Source organism: Parasteatoda tepidariorum, chromosome 5, assembly GCF_982258835.1.
Source record: "Parasteatoda tepidariorum strain Cologne lab strain chromosome 5, Ptep-v5.0, whole genome shotgun sequence".
In the NCBI taxonomy this organism is placed as follows: domain Eukaryota; kingdom Metazoa; phylum Arthropoda; class Arachnida; order Araneae; family Theridiidae; genus Parasteatoda; species Parasteatoda tepidariorum.
The window spans coordinates 26,538,200-26,557,288 of NC_141759.1; the positions used below are offsets into that span (position 1 = coordinate 26,538,200).

The following is a 19,089-nucleotide window of genomic DNA, read 5'->3' on the forward strand; positions in this document are numbered from 1 at the left end:
GTATATCAAAAAGTTACTGTCGAAACACGAAACAAGGAGGGAGGGAGTCTAGAGTGTCAAATCTCATTATTTCTAAATATAAGCGAACCATTTTAAATGCAACTCCTATGGAAAAAAATGCTCTATAATTTTTAAAGATTAAAGGTCTAAGGCAGTCAATATGTTAAAATCGTTAATTTCATCATCATCATAATAATAATGTAAAAGAGTTGTAGTTATAGTTCTTCATTTAGGTCAAACTAGAGCTGCGTAATTAGCTATTTTATAACCGTCGTTAAACAGACGACCCAATTTTGGATGTACAATACAATGAGCCATTGGCAACGGTCTAGGAAATATTCCAGAGGATGATCCGAATGCATGACATCACAATTTTGATTTTCAGCATAGGGGATGGCCTCTCCGCCTAGGCAGCATAAAAACCTGAGCGCAAAGTGAAGCAGTTTACAGTAGGACGATATAACGAATATCGATATTGCTCATCCTCGTTTCCTACACAAGCTGATCAGAGTGATCACTCACCCGCATATTTATCGCAGGTGATGCTTGACTTCGATGGTGCTCGAAAACTGTGTCTTTAGGATCGAATCTGAGGGGCTAATGAAATATTGAAATAAACATATTGGTGGCCAAAAAATAGTTTGAGAAAACATTAATTCCAGAAAACAATAGTAACCGATCAAAATCGAAGTTAGTATTTCAAGTAAAAGGAGAGTGCTTAACAGTTAACCGCAGGTTATAATTTTTTCTTTAGTTATCGGATTTAAGCCCCTTTTATTTTTACTATACTTTTGAGAGTGGATGTATGTTTGTGTGTTTCATATTCAATTCTTCCTCGCTTACTATTTGTTTTATATGTCATATATTGTAAATCACCAATAGTTTGCTATAATTATCAATCCATCAATCAATATAGTTTATTAACTTCTACTTCAATTTATAGATAATATATTGCAACATGTAAACATTTACTTCAACTTTTATCTTTGAATAAGCACTGTAACTTCGATCTTCAGTATGATGTAAACAAGATGTATTTTCAATAAACTTAGCTATAATGTTATCTTCTTTAATCATTCTAATTTATGATATCCAACATCATAACATGGAGTCAGAGTAAAGTTAAACTGCCTACTAAGCATTATAAATACTAATCTGGTCCAGCTTACTTGTTATTTCCATTTATCGATAATGTCAACCAGCCTACCAACTCCTAAGCAATTCAACGTGAACGCTTCAAATCCTTCAGAATCATGGAGATTCTGGAAGCAAGATTTTGAAGACTATCTTGAGGCTTCTGGCTATTCATCTGAGTCAGAAAAAAGGAAAACGGCTTTGTTTCGACTTGTATGTGGTGAAGAGTTAAAGACAATCTATCGCACTTTCACACTTACACCACTGCCTCCAGCCACTGAAGTAAGCCTTGACCAAATACTGAAAGCATTTGATGATCAATTCAAAGATTATCAAAATGAAATTTACTCATCATTTCTCTTTTTGGAAATTAAGCAAAACGACGGAGAGAAATTTCAGGACTTCTTCTCACGGCTTAAGCTAGCTATTATTGATTGTAATTATCAAGAACCAGATAGAATGCTTAGGGACAAGATCATACATGGCTTGCAAGACAAACCATTGCAAGAAAGACTGCTAAGAGAAACCAGTCGACGTGCAAAAACTCTGCATGAAATAATCAGCGAATGCAGGGCAGCAGAGCAGTCACGCTCACAAGTGACTTTAATGAGCTCCAAAAATGAAATCAATTTAGTCTCTACTTCTCGCCAACAGTTCCCAAAGCAAAACAGCTATAGTTGTAAAAATTGTGGACTTCAACATGAACCTAAAAAGTGTCCAGCATTTGGTACGGCCTGCAACAACTGTGGGAAGAGGAATCATTGGTATAAATTTTGCCGTTCTAAACCTCTCAAGAAAAGTGGCAACCGTGTAAACATCATTGAAGAAGTTGATGAATATTTTCTTGGAGAACCAAGACTCAATACAATCTGTGATAATGGTGAGAAAGAATGGACTCAAAACATTCAAGTTAATGGATGCTCAGTGGTTTTTAAACTCGACACTGGTGCACAGGTTAACGTTCTTCCACAGAATATATTTGATAATTTGAACAACAAACCAAAGTTGTTACCTTGTAATCAGCCAGTTCTAGCTTATAATAACCACCCTGTTCCTGTTACTGGTATTTGCAAACTCTTCTGTAAATCAACCAAATCAAGAGGTTGTTTTAAGTTTGTTATTACAAGTTTACACTCTAGCCCTATTCTTGGACTTAATGCATGTAAAAGTTTGGGTCTCATTAAGCGCATGTATCAGTTGCAAAACATCTCCGATAATCCCCCTGATATTATGCAGAATGTCACATCTGACATTAAAGATGTATTAGATGAGTTTAAAGACGTTTTTACTGGTAATGGAAGGTTAAACAGGTGTATAAAATTAATCTGAAAGATGGCGCCATACCGCATGTTGCAGCAGCTCGAAAAATACCTCTAGCTCTTCATAACAAAGTGAAACAAGAACTGTTGAACATGGAGCAACAAAACATTATTGCCAAAGTTGAACAGCCTACAGAATGGGTTAGCAGCATGGTAGTTGTGAACAGTCCTAAAAAACTGAGGATATGCATTGACCCGAGACCTTTAAATGAAGCTATCCTAAGGCCCCATTACCCAATTCCAACATCAGAAAGACTGTTTACCAGCTTGCAGGGTTGTACAGTTTTTAGTCTCCTAGATGCAAAAAATGGATTTTGGCAACTTCCACTAGATGAAAAAAGCTCCTATCTGACAACATTCTCCACCCCCTGGGGAAGATATAGATTTTTAGTCCTTCCTTTTGGGCTTAACAATGCTCCCGAAGAATTTCAACGAGCAATGGAGGAAATTTTTGAGAATGAACCTCAAATCCAACCATATTTTGATGATATAGCTTTAAGTTCAAAAAACATAAATGAACACTGTTTGCTTTTAAGAAAGGCTCTCACCATTGCTAGGAAAGAAAACTTAAAATTTAATATCTCAAAGCTTCAACTCGCACAGCCATCAATAAAATACCTAGGGCATATCATATCAGAAACTGGAATACAAGCAGATCCTATGAAAATAAAAGCTATTCAAGAATTTCCTGCTCCAGAAAACAAAGAAGCCTTACAACGATTCTTGGGAATGGTGACTTATCAAGCAAAGTTCACAAGTCACCTATCAGACTTAACTCATACTCTTAGACAACTTCTGAAAAAGGGTAATTCTTTCTTATGGGATCAGAACATGCAGCAAGATTTTGAAAAAATTAAGTGTGCTCTCATGAAAGCTCCTTGTCTAAGCTTCTTTGACTCAACAAAACCTGTTCTCCTGTCAGTAGATGCTAGTCAAAGAGGATTAGGGGCTGTATTAACCCAAGAAAACAAACCTGTTGCATATGCCTCTGCCACACTCTCTAGTGCACAATCAAGATATGCTCAAATAGAAAAGGAGCTTCTAGCTATCATCTTTGGATTAGAAAAATTCAATTATTTTACTTATGGCAGACATGTTCTTGTACAAACTGATCACAAACCCCTTCTTGGACTAAGTAAAAAACCATATGATGAAATATCACCACGACTTCAACGAATGCTTTTGCGCATGAACAGATATACAGTTACTCTACAATATACCCCAGGAAAGCAGCTCATAGTTGCTGATACTTTGTCACGAGCTACCTGTCCAGATATCTTTAATGACAATCTGTGTGACTCACCACTAGCTACTTCTGAGACAGTACTAGCCATTGCAACTAAATCCAAATGGAGTGAGCTTTCATCAGCCACCAAAGTTGATGAAGCATTGCAAGAACTTAACCAGCTTGTTAAGAATGGCTGGCCTAGTGAAAAGTGTAGAGTAAACCTAGTAGCAAGACCATTTTGGCATTGTCGACATGAGATAACTGAAACTGAAGATGGTCTTTTATGTAGGGGAAGTCGCTTAATCATTCCAGAATCTGCCAAAATTGATGTTTTGAAAAAACTACACACTGGTCACCGAGGCATTGTTGCATGTAAAACCAAAGCCCGTGAATACCTATATTGGCCTACAATGAACACAGACATAGAAACTTTTGTAGAAAGATGTTTAGTATGTCAGAAGCATCAGAGAGCAAATGCGCAAGAACCTTTGCTACAAAGGGACTTGCCTGAAAGACCCTGGCAGAAAGTGGGTACTGATTTTTTAACCCTTATGGAAACAACATATTTGCTAATAATTGATTACTTCTCAAAATACATTGAAGTGCAGCCCATGAATAGAACAACCACTGCTTGCGTTGTCAATGCAATGAAATGTGTATTCGCCCGCCATGGTATACCCGAGGAGCTTGTGAGTGATGGTAGCCCTCCGTTCGATGGAAATGAATTCAAAACTTTCTTTGACAGCTGGAATATTTTCCACAGTAAATCTTCACCATATTGGCCATGTTCTAATGGCCAAGTTGAACGAGCTATCCAAACCTTCAAAAATTCAATGAAAAAAGCACATGAAGAAGGTAAAGACTTACATATAGTCTTGTTGGACTACAGAATTACACCGACACAAGATCTCAAATCACCAGCAGAGCTCTTAATGGGTCGGCGCCTGCGATCTTTTATTCCATCTCTGCCACAAAATCTTCAACCAAACTTTGACATTAAAGAAGAGAAAGCCCAACTGTTAAAAAGACAACAAGATCAAAAGAAATATGCAGACCGTGGACGCAAACCATTACCCGAACTAAAGTTGGATCAACAGGTTTGGTTCAAATTAAAGCCAAAAGAACCATGGGTTAGAGGGAAAATAATAAAGAAAGACTCATTTAGAACATATACTATCCAATCAAAAAATGGAGGAGTTTATGCAAGAAACCGCATTTTTATACACCCATTCAAAAGTGATACTGTAACTAACCAAGAAAGAACCGTAGAAGATCTTTACGATGCTGTCCCTGAAATTTCTCCTGCATCTAAACAAACTGACCTACCAACTTCCGAACCAAGACGCAGCCATAGAACTGTAAATAAACCTTTGCGCTACCGAACTTAAACTTATTCTTTCCACCCATTTTAAAATCAGACACAGATTTATCTGGTAAACTTTTTTATTTAGTTTATGGTTTTGTAAATATTAATTTAACCTTAATTTAAATTGTGTAACTTTCCTTGTTATTAATTTTATTTAAAAAAAAAAAAGGGCATGTCATATATTGTAAATCACCAATAGTTTGCTATAATTATCAATCCATCAATCAATATAGTTTATTAACTTCTACTTCAATTTATAGATAATATATTGCAACATGTAAACATTTACTTCAACTTTTATCTTTGAATAAGCACTGTAACTTCGATCTTCAGTATGATGTAAACAAGATGTATTTTCAATAAACTTAGCTATAATGTTATCTTCTTTAATCATTCTAATTTATGATATCCAACATCATAACATTATATAAGATGCTAAACGATGAAGTTTTTGTGTCGTGACTGCGACTCAAGATCCTATACCATTCTTGTAGCAATTTAAGAAACTAGATACATATATCAAGTTTCATTTTTGATACAAATGATTCTGATTTGGGTTTGAAAGCCAAAATTAAAAACATCACATATTACAATGTATGTACACCTTAAGAAGAAACGATTAAAAAATATAGGTAATATGCGTGAAGCCTTCCAGGCCGAGTGGGTTCGCCGTTCCGCCAAATACTCTAAAGCGCGGAGGTACTGTGTAACGGGCTTCCCTGAGGTCTTGAAACCAGCCGTAACTCCAAATATCTTTCTGATGTCCTTCTGTACTATCTGCTCTTCAACTTATTACACGGTAGTCGAGGGAAACAAAATTCAAATTCGCAGTCACAATAATTCTCTAAAATAAGAGATTAATTTCTTTTATTTGATAAATATAGGCAAAAGGGTGAATTATAGTTGATTTTTTTAAAAATCTCTTTCTTGTTTTTAACTTTGATGGATTTCAAACGATAATGTTACACGAAAATTTTGTTAATTTGTCTGAAATACTGAGGGCGAATTTAAGAGATTTTTAATCATTAAAGGAGACATGTACCCTCTTTCCTCCCCCGCCAACGATACCCATGAGCTTACAAATAACACTTTTTAACGATGTGCACCACGTGCATGCGTACGTGTAACAATATACTAATAATAAGTATACTTAGAATTGATGATAATATGTCCTATGGTAATAAAGATTTTAGGATGTTTTTTCTCTAGATTTTAGTTATATTTATTTCAATCTATTATTCTATTTAACCTAGTATTTAAGAAAAACCTAGAGGTAGTTAGGTACTTTATTTGCGTCGCACTAGGGGCTATTGGCGACGGTCTGGGAAACATCCCCGAGGATGATCCGAAGACGTACCATCAAATTTTTGATCCTCTGCAGAGAAGATGGATCCCCTGCTTTTTTAGCCCGACGACCTGCGCGCTAAGTCAAGCACTTTACGGTAGAACAGTTTAACGAGAACGGATTTCGCGTACCCTCGGTCCCTACGCCGGCTTCTCATAGTGGTCACATCACCCACCCACTTACTGACCACAGCCAGCGATACTTGACTTCGGTGTTAATAAACCTAGGGATTAAAGCCTGTAAGGTTCTGGTTACCTGAAGTCCAGAAAAGTTTCGAACTGTTTACAAAGAAAGTGGGTTTGGTTGTGGATCCAAATAAATTTCAGAGCTTAGAAATAAATATCATAAAACATACAATAACTTAATTGTCAACATAGAGTAGAAGCATATTAACCCACAACTAAATATATAGGTAAAAGAATAATAATGAGTGAATTCAAATGATCTTTGGAATTAAAATCTTTAGGAATTTAGGTTTTAAAATGATCTTTTAACCAAAATCTCGGATACATAAAGAAAGAAAGGTGGTAGATTAATGTTTTGAGATCCTCAAAGAACCTCAGCACCTGAATACCACCACATATGCATTTAATTGTAGGATCAGAACTATTTATTTAGAATTCCCATACTTATAAGGGTTTGAGTGAAGAAAAAAAAAATCGGAAATTTGGAAAACAGAAATTTAAAAAAATGGAAAAGTAAAATAACAAATAGCACAAATATCTAGAGGATATATCTGGATTTATAGGGGGATTTGAAGTACTTAATAATTGGCATTTCGGCCACGGAGGCTCTGCGTTGCATGATTTAGAAACAGAAGTTATCATTTCTTTTCGGCTACGGAACCCTTTATGATTGAACTATAAGATGGAGATTTCTTTTTACAGAACACCGGCATTTAAAAAAAATGCTCATTAGCAGCTGAAAAAATTGCTCATTAGCAGCTGTGAATACACTAACCAAACTGATGCATGTTTTTGATGTGTTAAAGAAAAGAAAATCGTTATAAGCGTTGAGAATTATAATTAGAAATAAACTTTTTTTATTTTATTTATTTAATTAGTTTATGCATTTCAAATTGAAAAGCTCGATGAGAAATATTTAGTTAAATTTTTATTAATGCATGCTCTTTTCATAATTTAGTCAATATATTGTCGTTGAGTTTATTTTAATATTATTATTTTTTTTTACATTTCGCTGCTTTACATTTCATTTTACATAAATGATTTCTTATAAACAGCCGTAATATTGAATAAAGTATGGATTCTCAGACACTTTTAACCCTTTCGGGCCGACTGTCACAAATATGTGCCACCATAAAACTGTATCAATCAGGGTAAAAAGATAAAACTGGTAATCAAAGTAATTCTTTAGCAGTTTATTTGTGGGCGGAGTTATAATTGTTTGATTTATTTAATTCACCATTACTTTTTTCAAAATAAAACTATTTAGTTATACTTTGAATTAACATTGATTATATATATGATCAATCTAACAATAATTAAAGTAAAAGCAAAGTAAGTCTGTCAAATAAGAAATGACTATATTTAAGTTACCGTTTTTTATTTAATTACAACTTGATTCTGATTTTGTACGAATGCTTTTCAGAATCAACCGTCCCCAAGGGGTTAAACTACAATTTGGGTTCAAGCGCACAACCGGTTCACTTTTTAAATAGTCTGCGCAGACTACTTATAAAAAATCGTGTGGAGGCTTTTTGATGTAGGAGGTGTTGAGTGTGTCAGTTCTGTCTACACTTTTGCGTAAAATGTTACAAAACAATAGTAATGTAAAATTATTTGTTTCTAAAGGCCCACCGACTTATAGTAAACACGAGTTATTGTTGAATAGTTTGCAGAAATGCCAACTTGCTCCGGACAGCAAACATATAATTTAGAGTGGTAGTTTATCAATTATAATTCTTGGTTAAATAAAATCAATTTAGTAGATTTTTATCCACCACTATTTCTAAATAATTCGTAGAGTTATACAATTCACCACTTTCATGCAATACCTATTTATGTTACCACACTGTTACAGAAATCAAAATGTTTTATTCACTGTAATAATATTTTTAAGATGGATGGGTTAGGGGCCGCTGCGTGGCCTAGGCACCCTGTTTAAATAAAGCAAGCAAGCTATACCTCTTAAAAAGCAATCAAAAATAGTCAAATGTTTGCAAAATTTTCTTTGTAGTTATTTACCGTTTTTTTATTATTTTGGCGTGTCCGGAGCAGGTGGCATCTCTGAGTTTGAAGATTAGATTAGATTTACTCCTCCCGAAAACAAGTTGAAATCGTTTATCAGCTCCCTCAAATCAAATATACTACCTTTCTCATCACTATGGATACATCACTCCTTCATCATGTAGTAGAGCCCGTAGGCGCCTGTTGTACTGTCGTTATTAAAGAAATACTAGAGAAGTAGCAGAAGCCATTGTAGACGCAAGTTTATACTTTATGTCTGGCTAATTAAAATTGAGATGGTAAATCAACATAAAATGAAGACTGAGTAGGTGGGGCAGGTTAAGTAAATATCTAGGGGGGGATACTCCCGAGTCGGCTATCACATGAAGGTCTCTTCACCTTTTTGGGGATATCCATATGATTGATGAGTTCAGTGGCGGATTCAGCGGGGGGGGGGGGTCATAGGGGTCATGACCCCCCCCCAAATTGAAAATAAAAATAATAATTTTTTAATAGTTTGCAAAAGAAATAAAATATTTTAAAAATTATTTAAGGGGGCATATACAGCTAGGTAGGTCGGAAAAATCGATTTTTTTCCATCTAATTATGTTCTTCACTGTTTCAAGAATCATAATCCAAAAGATTAGAAATGAAATTCGTCATAGTTTCATTGTAAACATTAGTAATGTTGAAGCGCTTCAACAGGTTGACAGATTTGCCAAAGTTTCTAAAAAACGCGTTTACATTTATTATTTAAAGATGTTGAATACTTGAATTATTTATGCACTGTTTGTTCCATTGTTCATTATGAAAAAAATAAATGAGAAGACTAGCATTAAAACCCCAGTTTTTTTTCTAAAAAAAATATTTAGATCCACCCCTGGATGAGTTAACGTTGCATTTTATATGATACTTATAATTTTTGATATTCAGCGGTGAAAACATTACTTAAAATGAAAAATACTAAACTAAAAGTAACTCAAATTTCGCTACCACTCGAAAATACTATTTTACAAAGCGGAGCAAGTTGGCATCCCTGTGTCTTTGATGACCTCAATATCAAAGTATAAAATTCATTGATAAAATAAAATATGTATCGTTTATTTATTATTTTCTATTATATTGTGGTAGTTATAAAATTTTAAAGCGGTGTATAATTTAGTGAAGAAACTGAAATCATCAATCAAATATTCAACAGCTAATTTAGCTTTTCATTTTAACGTTTTAAGTAAATAATTCCAGAGACCGAAGGCATGAAGAAATTTTTTGGTAACCACAGGTTCCATAATTCCCAGTTGCAGATAATTTTACAAACCTCTAGAAATGTAAAAATATTTGTTTCTAATCGCTCGCCGACTTTCAGCAAACGCTAGTTTTTAAACAACGCAAACATGAAAATCTGTCTTCTCATTTCCATTATATGGATGTCACAGTGGTTTGACAAAAACATTGAACCTCTCTGCGGTACTGGAACGAATTTATTACTTGTTGACAAGTATTTTTTATTTAATAAAAAATGACCTTTGTGTTGTAATAAAATAATGATAGTTAGAGACTGGGTTTTAGATGAAAAATTAAATGTTTTACGATTTAAAAAATAAATAAGCTTATCAATTACTTTTCTCATGCCAATAATTATTAGCATATTAATTAGAAAATCTGAAGTGAGAACATTGGACTCAGAACAAGAAAAAATATATTTTATTAGTTTATTATTTTTCATTATAATGTGGTAGATATAAAATTTTAGAAAAGTGTATGGATATATGTATATATATTGTGGATTTAGGGAAATAACTAAAATCCAAAATATTCAACAGCTAATTTAGTTTTTCATTCGAACTTTTTTCAACAAATAATTCCAGGGATCAAAGGCAAGAAGAAAATTATTTTGTAAACACAGATCCCACCATTCTTGAAAGTATCCTTACTGAATTGTCTTTTTAAAATTTTTTCATTAAACAGAGATTTTTTTCATTAGTTTCCCTAATAATTTTTTACAGACATAAATAATTGCAGAGATGCTAACCTGCTCCGGACAGCAAATAAATATTTTTAAATGGTAGTTTATCAACTGTGATTCTTGGTTTAATAAATTCAATTTAGTAGATTTCTATCCACCACTATTTCTAAGCAATTCGTAGGCTTATAGTAGTTATGTCATGCTATACCTTATGAAAAACAAGCATAAATAGTCAAATATTTGCAAAATTTACTTTGTAGTTATTTATCGTTTTTTTAAAAATTATTTTGGACTTGTCCGGAGCAGTTGGCATCGCTGATTGTATTCCATACCTGCCAACTCTTACGCATTTGGCGTGAAATTTTATTTCTATATTTAAAGTGGTCGTAAAATGTATGCTTTCTATATACTTCTTGTATTTATAAACTAAATTTATAATCCATTTGATCATCACTATTCTTAAAGAAATAGGTTTGTGTATAAATATGGAATACTATTGTGACTGTCCACAGAAGCCTCCTCAAAATATAACTTATGTTTCTTCCTAAAATTGTAATTTACATTCCATTTAACTCCCACCGGGAAAAATCATCCTTGAAAGGATTAAGAGTTGGCAGGTATATAATTTCCAAAACATTTTTTCACCTGTTTGACTATTACTTGGAAATGAGTTAAACTAAAAGTAAATATTTAAAGCTTCCCTTATTACCATATGAAACTGTCCATTTAAAATGTAGGCATTGCAAAAAGAAACAAAATATATAATAACTCCTTCCGAAAGAACAAATTTTGATTGAAAATTTCAGTCAGGCGGGACATTAGCAAGAGCGACCTAAGAAATCTTAAGTTAAGCGACACACTTTAGCTCTTCGTGGTTCAATGAACATTAACTAACTAACTAATCAAGTTTCTCAGAATACCTATCCATGAATAGATATCTGCTCTCTCATCTAAATTGAATAATATGTGGTGGAAGGGAAGGGAGGTGCTGCGTTAACATTAAGTTAAATCTCAGAATGAACAATAATTGATAAAATCAAGTCTGGGTCATACATAAAAATAAATCGCAAGTTGATACATAATAAAGGGAACACATTGAAGATAAAGAAAAACTATTTACACTATTTACAAAAGGAGAAAGACTCCCTGTGCACTCCCTCGCCTCCCCCCGGTAGCCGGGCTTCATTGGTGCAGAGTGCACAGTTTGTCTAGGGCAGTGGGGATGCGACTTTACACATTGTCGACTCCCGGGCACCTCCACTCGCCGCGGTTTTATTTGTCAACTGTTTCACCGCCTTATCTAGTAACCCTGACTCAGAGGCAACCCTACGCTCGCCGCAATACAGCACTCGCAAAAGTCATAAACGAATCTTCGCGCTCATGGATATTTTTAAAAGTTGCTTGTTGAATTAAGTTAAAATTATATCCTCGTTTAAGACTAGAAAAATTCAAATAACGAGATCAAAAAACTTCGTTCTTCTATAAAGAAAAAGTTACATACACACAATTATTTCAGTTAATTACATACATATTGCGGTTAAAAAATTTTTCAAATAGAAACTATTCTTGTAAATTAAATAAAAATCTGGAGTAATAAAATATTTATATCTTCAGAATAATCAATTTCTTTTGAATATCTTAATTAATAAACAAAGTTTTAAAAAATAATTCCCTATATAAATCATCGCATTATTAATTGTACATATTTTTGAAGATAAAAGTATTAAAAAAAATTTACGCAGTTTGAAAAATAATTATTTTTATTTCCTTCATTTTTACCATGTGTTTTCAATTGTTTCTATTTTGGAAAAAATATGTATTCTTCAAAATGCTTACAATATCTTAAAAAAATTGCATATATTTTATACTGAACAACTTTTGATTGACAATATTTTCTTCATAAGAGAGTCCTTAAAAAAATTTGAAAATAGTTTCATTAAATTTGTTCAAATATTTTCTGTAAAATGCGTGCTATTATGAAAACAAGGAGAAAAAATATTTTTAGTTAAGCCATGACATAAAGATACAAATCTATGACATATTCACTACTATTTTCGTATAGTTAATTTATTTTTTATAACATCAAATCATATTTATTAAAACTTAAAGTTGTGGCTGCTCAACTTTTTTTAATGTTTCTTAAGTTTGTCAGGGAAAATTCCGATATTTTCCATTTTTCTTGCTTCTATCACTATTATTTGTATATATCTGAAATTACTCACCTTCGTTTTAATTGTTTCCTAATTAATTTTATCATATATTTTGCTACATATATTTATCCTTTCATTCTATGCTTCATTAATTTCATAACTTATCCATCTTGTAACTTTTTATTCATAATTTTATAACAACTTTAGCTCATTAGATTCTATAACTCAACAATTGGTATATATATTTTATAATTTCTTTATTCAATTTTTGGGCTTCTAAATAAGATATGGAAAAAATACTATAAAAATTATTACCTTTATTGTCAATCTAAAATTAGGCCTTTTTTCCTCTTAAGTGCGAAAACACATTTACTAACTTAATGTAACGTAATTTAACATGATTCATCTTTTTTAATAAGAACGATTCAGAGAAAAGCATGATCAGTAAAAGTGAAATGTGTATTTTAATTTATATTCTGCTTCAAAAATGAGACAAAAGAGACACAGAAAACTTTTCTGTTATTATTTAATAGTATTCATTAGTCTTTAAAGTTCCAAAAGAATTTTTAAATTGCTGGAATCATACAATACACTCTAAAAACTGTACCTCTTAAATAAAAGGCACAAGCTAAATGTACCCTTTATTTTCTCGCGTTAGAGGCACATAACTATTGTGCCTTTAAAAATGAGAGGCACCAAAAGAAATGAAAGGCACCAAAGCAAACGCGAGTCAATGCGCGGTACGAAAGGATTTTACCGGTTCCCTGTGCCTCTCAAATGGGCTTCCCTTTTTTTTCTTCGGTACGATGTAACGGAGAAGAAGCGCATGCGCACATTAATGAAATATTTTATGACGAAATACAAATAATAAAAGCAGACGATAAAATTAGAACAGCAGAAAGTTGTTGATTTTTTAGAATTAGTTTTGTGTTGAATTTGAGTTTTCATATTACCCGTTACGGGTTTATCTAGTTTGTTTTATGATATTTTATCTATCCCGTTACGGGTGAGTTTTCATATATCCCGCTACGGGCACTTTTTCTAGTTTCCTTTATAAGATTTAACTATCCCGTTACGGGTACTTTATATTTGTTATTGTATTTATTCAACCTTCTTGTTATTGTATTTGTTGTGGTGTGAAAAAAATGTTTTTATAAAAAAACTGAACAGTTCTTTAATATAGCTTGATACGCTACAGCTATGTATTAATTGGTGGCAGCGGTGGGATCCGTTCCAGAAATGTTTTATTAAGTTTTTGAAAGAATTGGTGACAAATATTATTGTTATTAAGGATTTCCTACTTTAGAAAAAATTAGTGAATGAGATGTTTAAAATTGATGCCAAGAAGTGTGGAATTCGACGGTACTTCGAACTCCTTGAACAGAAAGCGAAGAGATTTAGTGTGAATTTCGATCTTTGGTTTTCGTGTGCTTTACAGCTTATTCCTGCTGAAAGGTCAGAAATTTATGATGATAATTATTATTACTTTAAAGAAAATCTCATTGCCAATTTTTAGTATGATCCACAAGCTATTCCGTGTAATAACGATCGCCAGAAAGAACATTTTAATGAGAAATGGAATTCGCCAAGTATTGTGAAGAAATTTAGATCTGAACGTGAATGTTTCTACTGTGGTGAAATAGGACATTTTAAGAAATACTGTAGACATCGAAATTCGGATTATAGAAAAAAGAATTATATCCGATTGTTGTAATCAAGTTTAAGCACGAAAGTAATTTTTATTTTAATAATATTTATAAAACAAATGCATGTTTAATGATTGGGGCAAAAATGCAGAATTTCATGTTTTTTAAAATACAATAAAAAAAAATTCTGAAACAAGCTTTCCAAAAAAATTGCAGAAGGCTTTTCATATATTCTGAGCTCAAATAAAATCATCGATTAAATAATATTAAGTACAGTTAGTTCTAAAAAAATTGAAAGCTAATGTTCCCAAAATGGGAATGATGGCGCCTAACGGGTTAATATGTTTCGCCAAAATCTGGATTTAAAAAAAATTCATTTCAATGGAAAGAAATCTTTCATTTTACACTTTTTAAGTCATTTGTTTAAGCATATTTCATGTTATAAAATATCCAAGTTGTCAAAATCTACATCTATCATTTTAAAATATTCTATGTTTTTCCAAATTTGTGCAACTGTATACATCATATTGCAACTGTTACTAAATTATGTAAAATTGTTCTTTATGTGTGAAAATAAAAGATATTAGATTTCATGATATTTAGTGTTTAATTTTTGATCCTTATAAAACTATTTTATGAAATCTCTAAATATTTAAAAAAAATATCTAAATTTATAATAAATTTCCATTTTGAGGATGCTTTTTGGAAAAGAAAAAAAATTCATGAATTATATTGACTTGGCTTAACAGAAATAAATATTATCTTTTTGTTCCTATATCTGATTAGAAAAGCATCATTGTAGTTGTTGAAGTATCATTAAGCGCTACATAATTAAAGAAATGGTATAAATTTACGCATTTTATTATTGTCTATGAAAAAGCCTTAGACGGAATCCTTTGAAATGATCACTTTCAAGTGGCCAATATTCAAAGAATTGAGAAATATTTTTCATTAAGAATTATTATAATTAATATCTTGGTAATGGTGTAAACCAAACAGATAGTCCCTTTTTATATAAAGTGCTAGTAAATTACAAATAGGTAAAAAAAAATGTGTTCAAATCTGGTAAATAACAGGTTTTGGTACCACTAAATGCTTGTTTCAATGAGCGGTACATAAAAGCAAAATCTAAGGTACAATGTATCTTCCAAGTTAAGAGGTACATCTGATTTTGCCTCTGAAATCAGAGGTACATTGTGCCTTTCATTTTTAAAGGTACGTTGTGCCCTTAAAATTCAGAGGCAGAAACGATCCAAATGTGCCTCTGAAATCAGAGGTACATTGTGCCTTTCATTTTTAAAGGTACGTTGTGCCCTTAAAATTCAGAGGCACAAATGATTCAAATGTGCCTCTGAAATCAGAGGTACAGTTTTTAGAGTGTAGTCTCATTTGTAACAACTTGTTTTTTAATTTTTTTTCACACAATAGCTTTTATTGTATGTAATTTGCTTTGAAAGTTCAAACATTTATTCTTAAATTGTCATGCAGTCTGTGTGTCTGAAATGACCTATTTTATTTTATTTGTTCCTCGCAGAATGGTAATAATTGTTTCTTATTTGGTAATAAAAATCTTACTTTTGCTGAGATCGCAAGAGTTTTGTTTTATTATCATAACATCGATTAATTTTTTTGAGAAAAGTGTAAGTCCTCAGCCTTTCAACCATATTGCTTTAAAACTACTTTCTTTATTTAAAGTAAATTATTAAATTTAAAAATTGTTAAGATTCTCTTATTTGACTCAATATCTTGTCTTTAATGAATCAGAAATAAATAAACAGATTGTCCTTATATGATATGAGTTATGATATGAGAATGTCAAAGTTGATGCTTACTGTTTGCATTATATTTTTATTTTACAAATCATAAAAAGTTTTCCTTAATCAAAATTTTGTTCACCTCATAAATACACTTTAACTGCTACAAATTTTTAAGTCCTGGCTACCAAAGCTGTGGAGTTGGCTAATACGTATGAAGGAATTTATCGTTTGGGACATAATATTTACAAAAAAGTGTCAAATCTAAGTACAATTGTTTGGAAGCAAATATTATTCGCACTGCAAATCATTACATCAAATTTAATCATAGATATCAATGTCAGAAAAGTAAAAAAGAATAAATTCATGTATAAAGCTGACAGCAACAATCTCCTCATCATTACACGTATATAAAATGAAAATGCTGAAAACTCATAAATTGCGTAGTTACTTAAATTAAAGGTTTTAAAAACTAAACAATAAGGTACAAAACCCTGCTGCATTAATGAATATTGCGTTCACATACTTGATAAAGACACCATAAATTATTTGCAATAAATTTATAAAATAATTATAAAGCTATATTCTACTCATATATCCTACACCCACAACAAAACTTAATCCTAAAAAGGATATAAAAAAGTAAGAAATAAATATGTGTTTCAGGAAGTCCGAATAAAAAGAGAATGATAATACACAAAAACTTTTAAAGCAGTTAAATTTATTCACACCTCATGTTCACTCATGCGTTTTTTAAATCGTATGTCGCAAGTGAAACATGCGCGAATTAATATTCGAAGATTTTCGCGAGAAAATTTGAAACCCGACTTGGCGAATGTAACATTGGCGAATTTCAAAATACGGTGCCGAAGAAGTGCCCGGGAGTCGACAATGTGTAAAGTCGCAGTGGGGATAGTCATGATTATCCGAAATGCTTAGAGAGAACACAGTCGCTTAAGAAAAATCGGTTATCGGGCTGAAATTTTTATTTTTATCTATAAAATCAATGTCAAACAACTTATTGAATTTGCAAGTTGAACAATTTTTGGCACCTTTAAAAAAGGATGCATTGAGTTTAAAAAGGCACTCGTCTATTTTGTCGATTTTGAGGTCATTATAGAGGGTGTTATTTCTGACAAACCAGGGAGCCCCAGTGATTCGTCTTAGGATTTCGTGTTCGAAGACTCTGAGTCTCTTTCTTTGTGCATTTGTAAGCGTCCCCCATGCCGGGGATGCATAGCTGAGGATTGGTCTTATGCACATTAGATAAATGTGCCTTTTCGTGTTTAAAGCCATTTTGCTATTGCTGTTTAAAATGGGTTTCAAAGCTTGATAAGCAGCTTCAGCTTTTTTAAGTATATTGGAGACGTGATATTTCCAATTTAGGGTGCAGTTTATAGTGATACCCAAATAGTTTGCTTTAGAGACTTTGGGAACTTCTTCGTTGAATAATAAATTTTTTTCGCAGTTAATAATTTTCTTTTTATATGGTGACACATTACTGAGGAGGATCAAAAAACATGACATCACAATTTTGATCCTCAGCAGAAGAGATATCTTTGGATCATTATCAGGTATATTTCCCAAAAGATGGCCATTGTGTAGCACGAGTGTGACGTAAATTAAATACTACTACCGCTTAACTGAAGTAAGAACAACTTCATTGATATTCATAATTAGGTCGGGTTCCCCAAACGATTATGGTCCCGAGCGGTTACATAGAAAATCGTATGTTCGTATCCCGAAGTCAGTGCCTACAAGCGAGTAGTTTATAAGCGCTTTAACTGATGTAGGACCAATTACTTCATCAATTCTTTATTGATTAATCCATACATCTGCAGAATTCTGTCCTCAAGACAAGAAATGGACGTGAAGCTTTTCAGTAGTAGACAGCATAATCTACCAAAAGACATCTCTAACAGAGAATAAAAAATAAAGTAGGATGAGTTATAATAGAAATTATTTTTATTATCTCTACGTAAGTGAACGTTGTAAAGGATTATACCTTGAACGCAGAAAGCACCACAAGTAATCACAGACTCCTCTGGGTATAATGTTTTGACTCACGACAATTTAGGATTTGTTTGCTATCTGCTTACTTTCCAGTATTTCGAGCCACGAACCAGCAATGTTCTGCATCGCAATCCTAAATCTTACTCCGACTTGTTATTGTTATTGTTAATTTACGTCGAACTAGAGCTGCACAATGGGCTATTGACGACGGTCTGGGAAACATCCCGGAGGATGATCCGAAGACATGCCATCACAATTTTGATCCTCTGCGGAGGGGATGGCACACCCGCTTCGGTAGCCCGACGACCTGAGCGCGAAGTCGAGCACTTTACGGTAGTACGAGGACCAATACCGCACACCCTCGGTCCCTACGCAGACTGATCCAAGTGGTCACCCACACGCACACTGACCGCAGCCAGTGATGCTTGACTTCGGTGATCTGCTGGGAATCTTGCTCCGACAGTGGACTGATCGTAAGGATACGGGTCCCTGTAGAACACCGAAATCAATTATCGCTGGTTGTGATTAGTAAGTGGATGGGGGAACACTTTGATCAGCCTACGTAGGGACCGAGTGTGGGCGGTACCGATCCTCGTTAAACTGTTCTACCGTAAATTGCTCGAATTCGTGCGCAGGTTGTCGCACGAAGTCGCCAAAGCGGAGGAGCCATCCCCGTAGCAAAGAATCAAAATTGTGATGGCATGTCTTCGGATCATCCTCAGGGATATTTCTCAGACTGTCGCCAATAGCCCATTGTCCAAATTTAGTGCGACGTAAGAAAATACCTACTTACCATTGTTTCGTGGTCTTTAGGGGTTGAAAGATCGGTCACCGGTGCGGAGTTCGATCCTCCGCTAGGACCCACCAAGTAAATGCGATATACGTGCTCATAAAATATTTGGAATCGTAAAACCTGAGATCTGTCGTGGAGCAGTAACATGACTGCTGGAATCTGGAGAAAATTTCCTGTCTTTTCTTATCTATG

At 33.2% G+C, this 19,089-nt stretch overlaps 1 protein-coding gene across 1 annotated transcript; it reads left to right on the forward strand.

Annotated features, from left to right (window-relative positions):
- Positions 1-1,191: 1,191 nt before the first annotated feature.
- LOC147808709 (uncharacterized) lies at positions 1,192-2,463 on the forward strand. Its single transcript, XM_087162704.1, has one exon. It carries the CDS (start codon positions 1,192-1,194, stop codon positions 2,461-2,463), a length of 1,272 nt encoding a protein of 423 aa, XP_087018830.1.
- The last annotated feature ends 16,626 nt before the right edge of the window (positions 2,464-19,089 follow it).

Bases quoted from the DNA above. Each gene is read 5' to 3' on its own strand.
- LOC147808709 (XM_087162704.1), top strand. From the start codon at position 1,192: ATGTCAACCAGCCTACCAACTCCTAAGCAATTCAACGTGAACGCTTCA.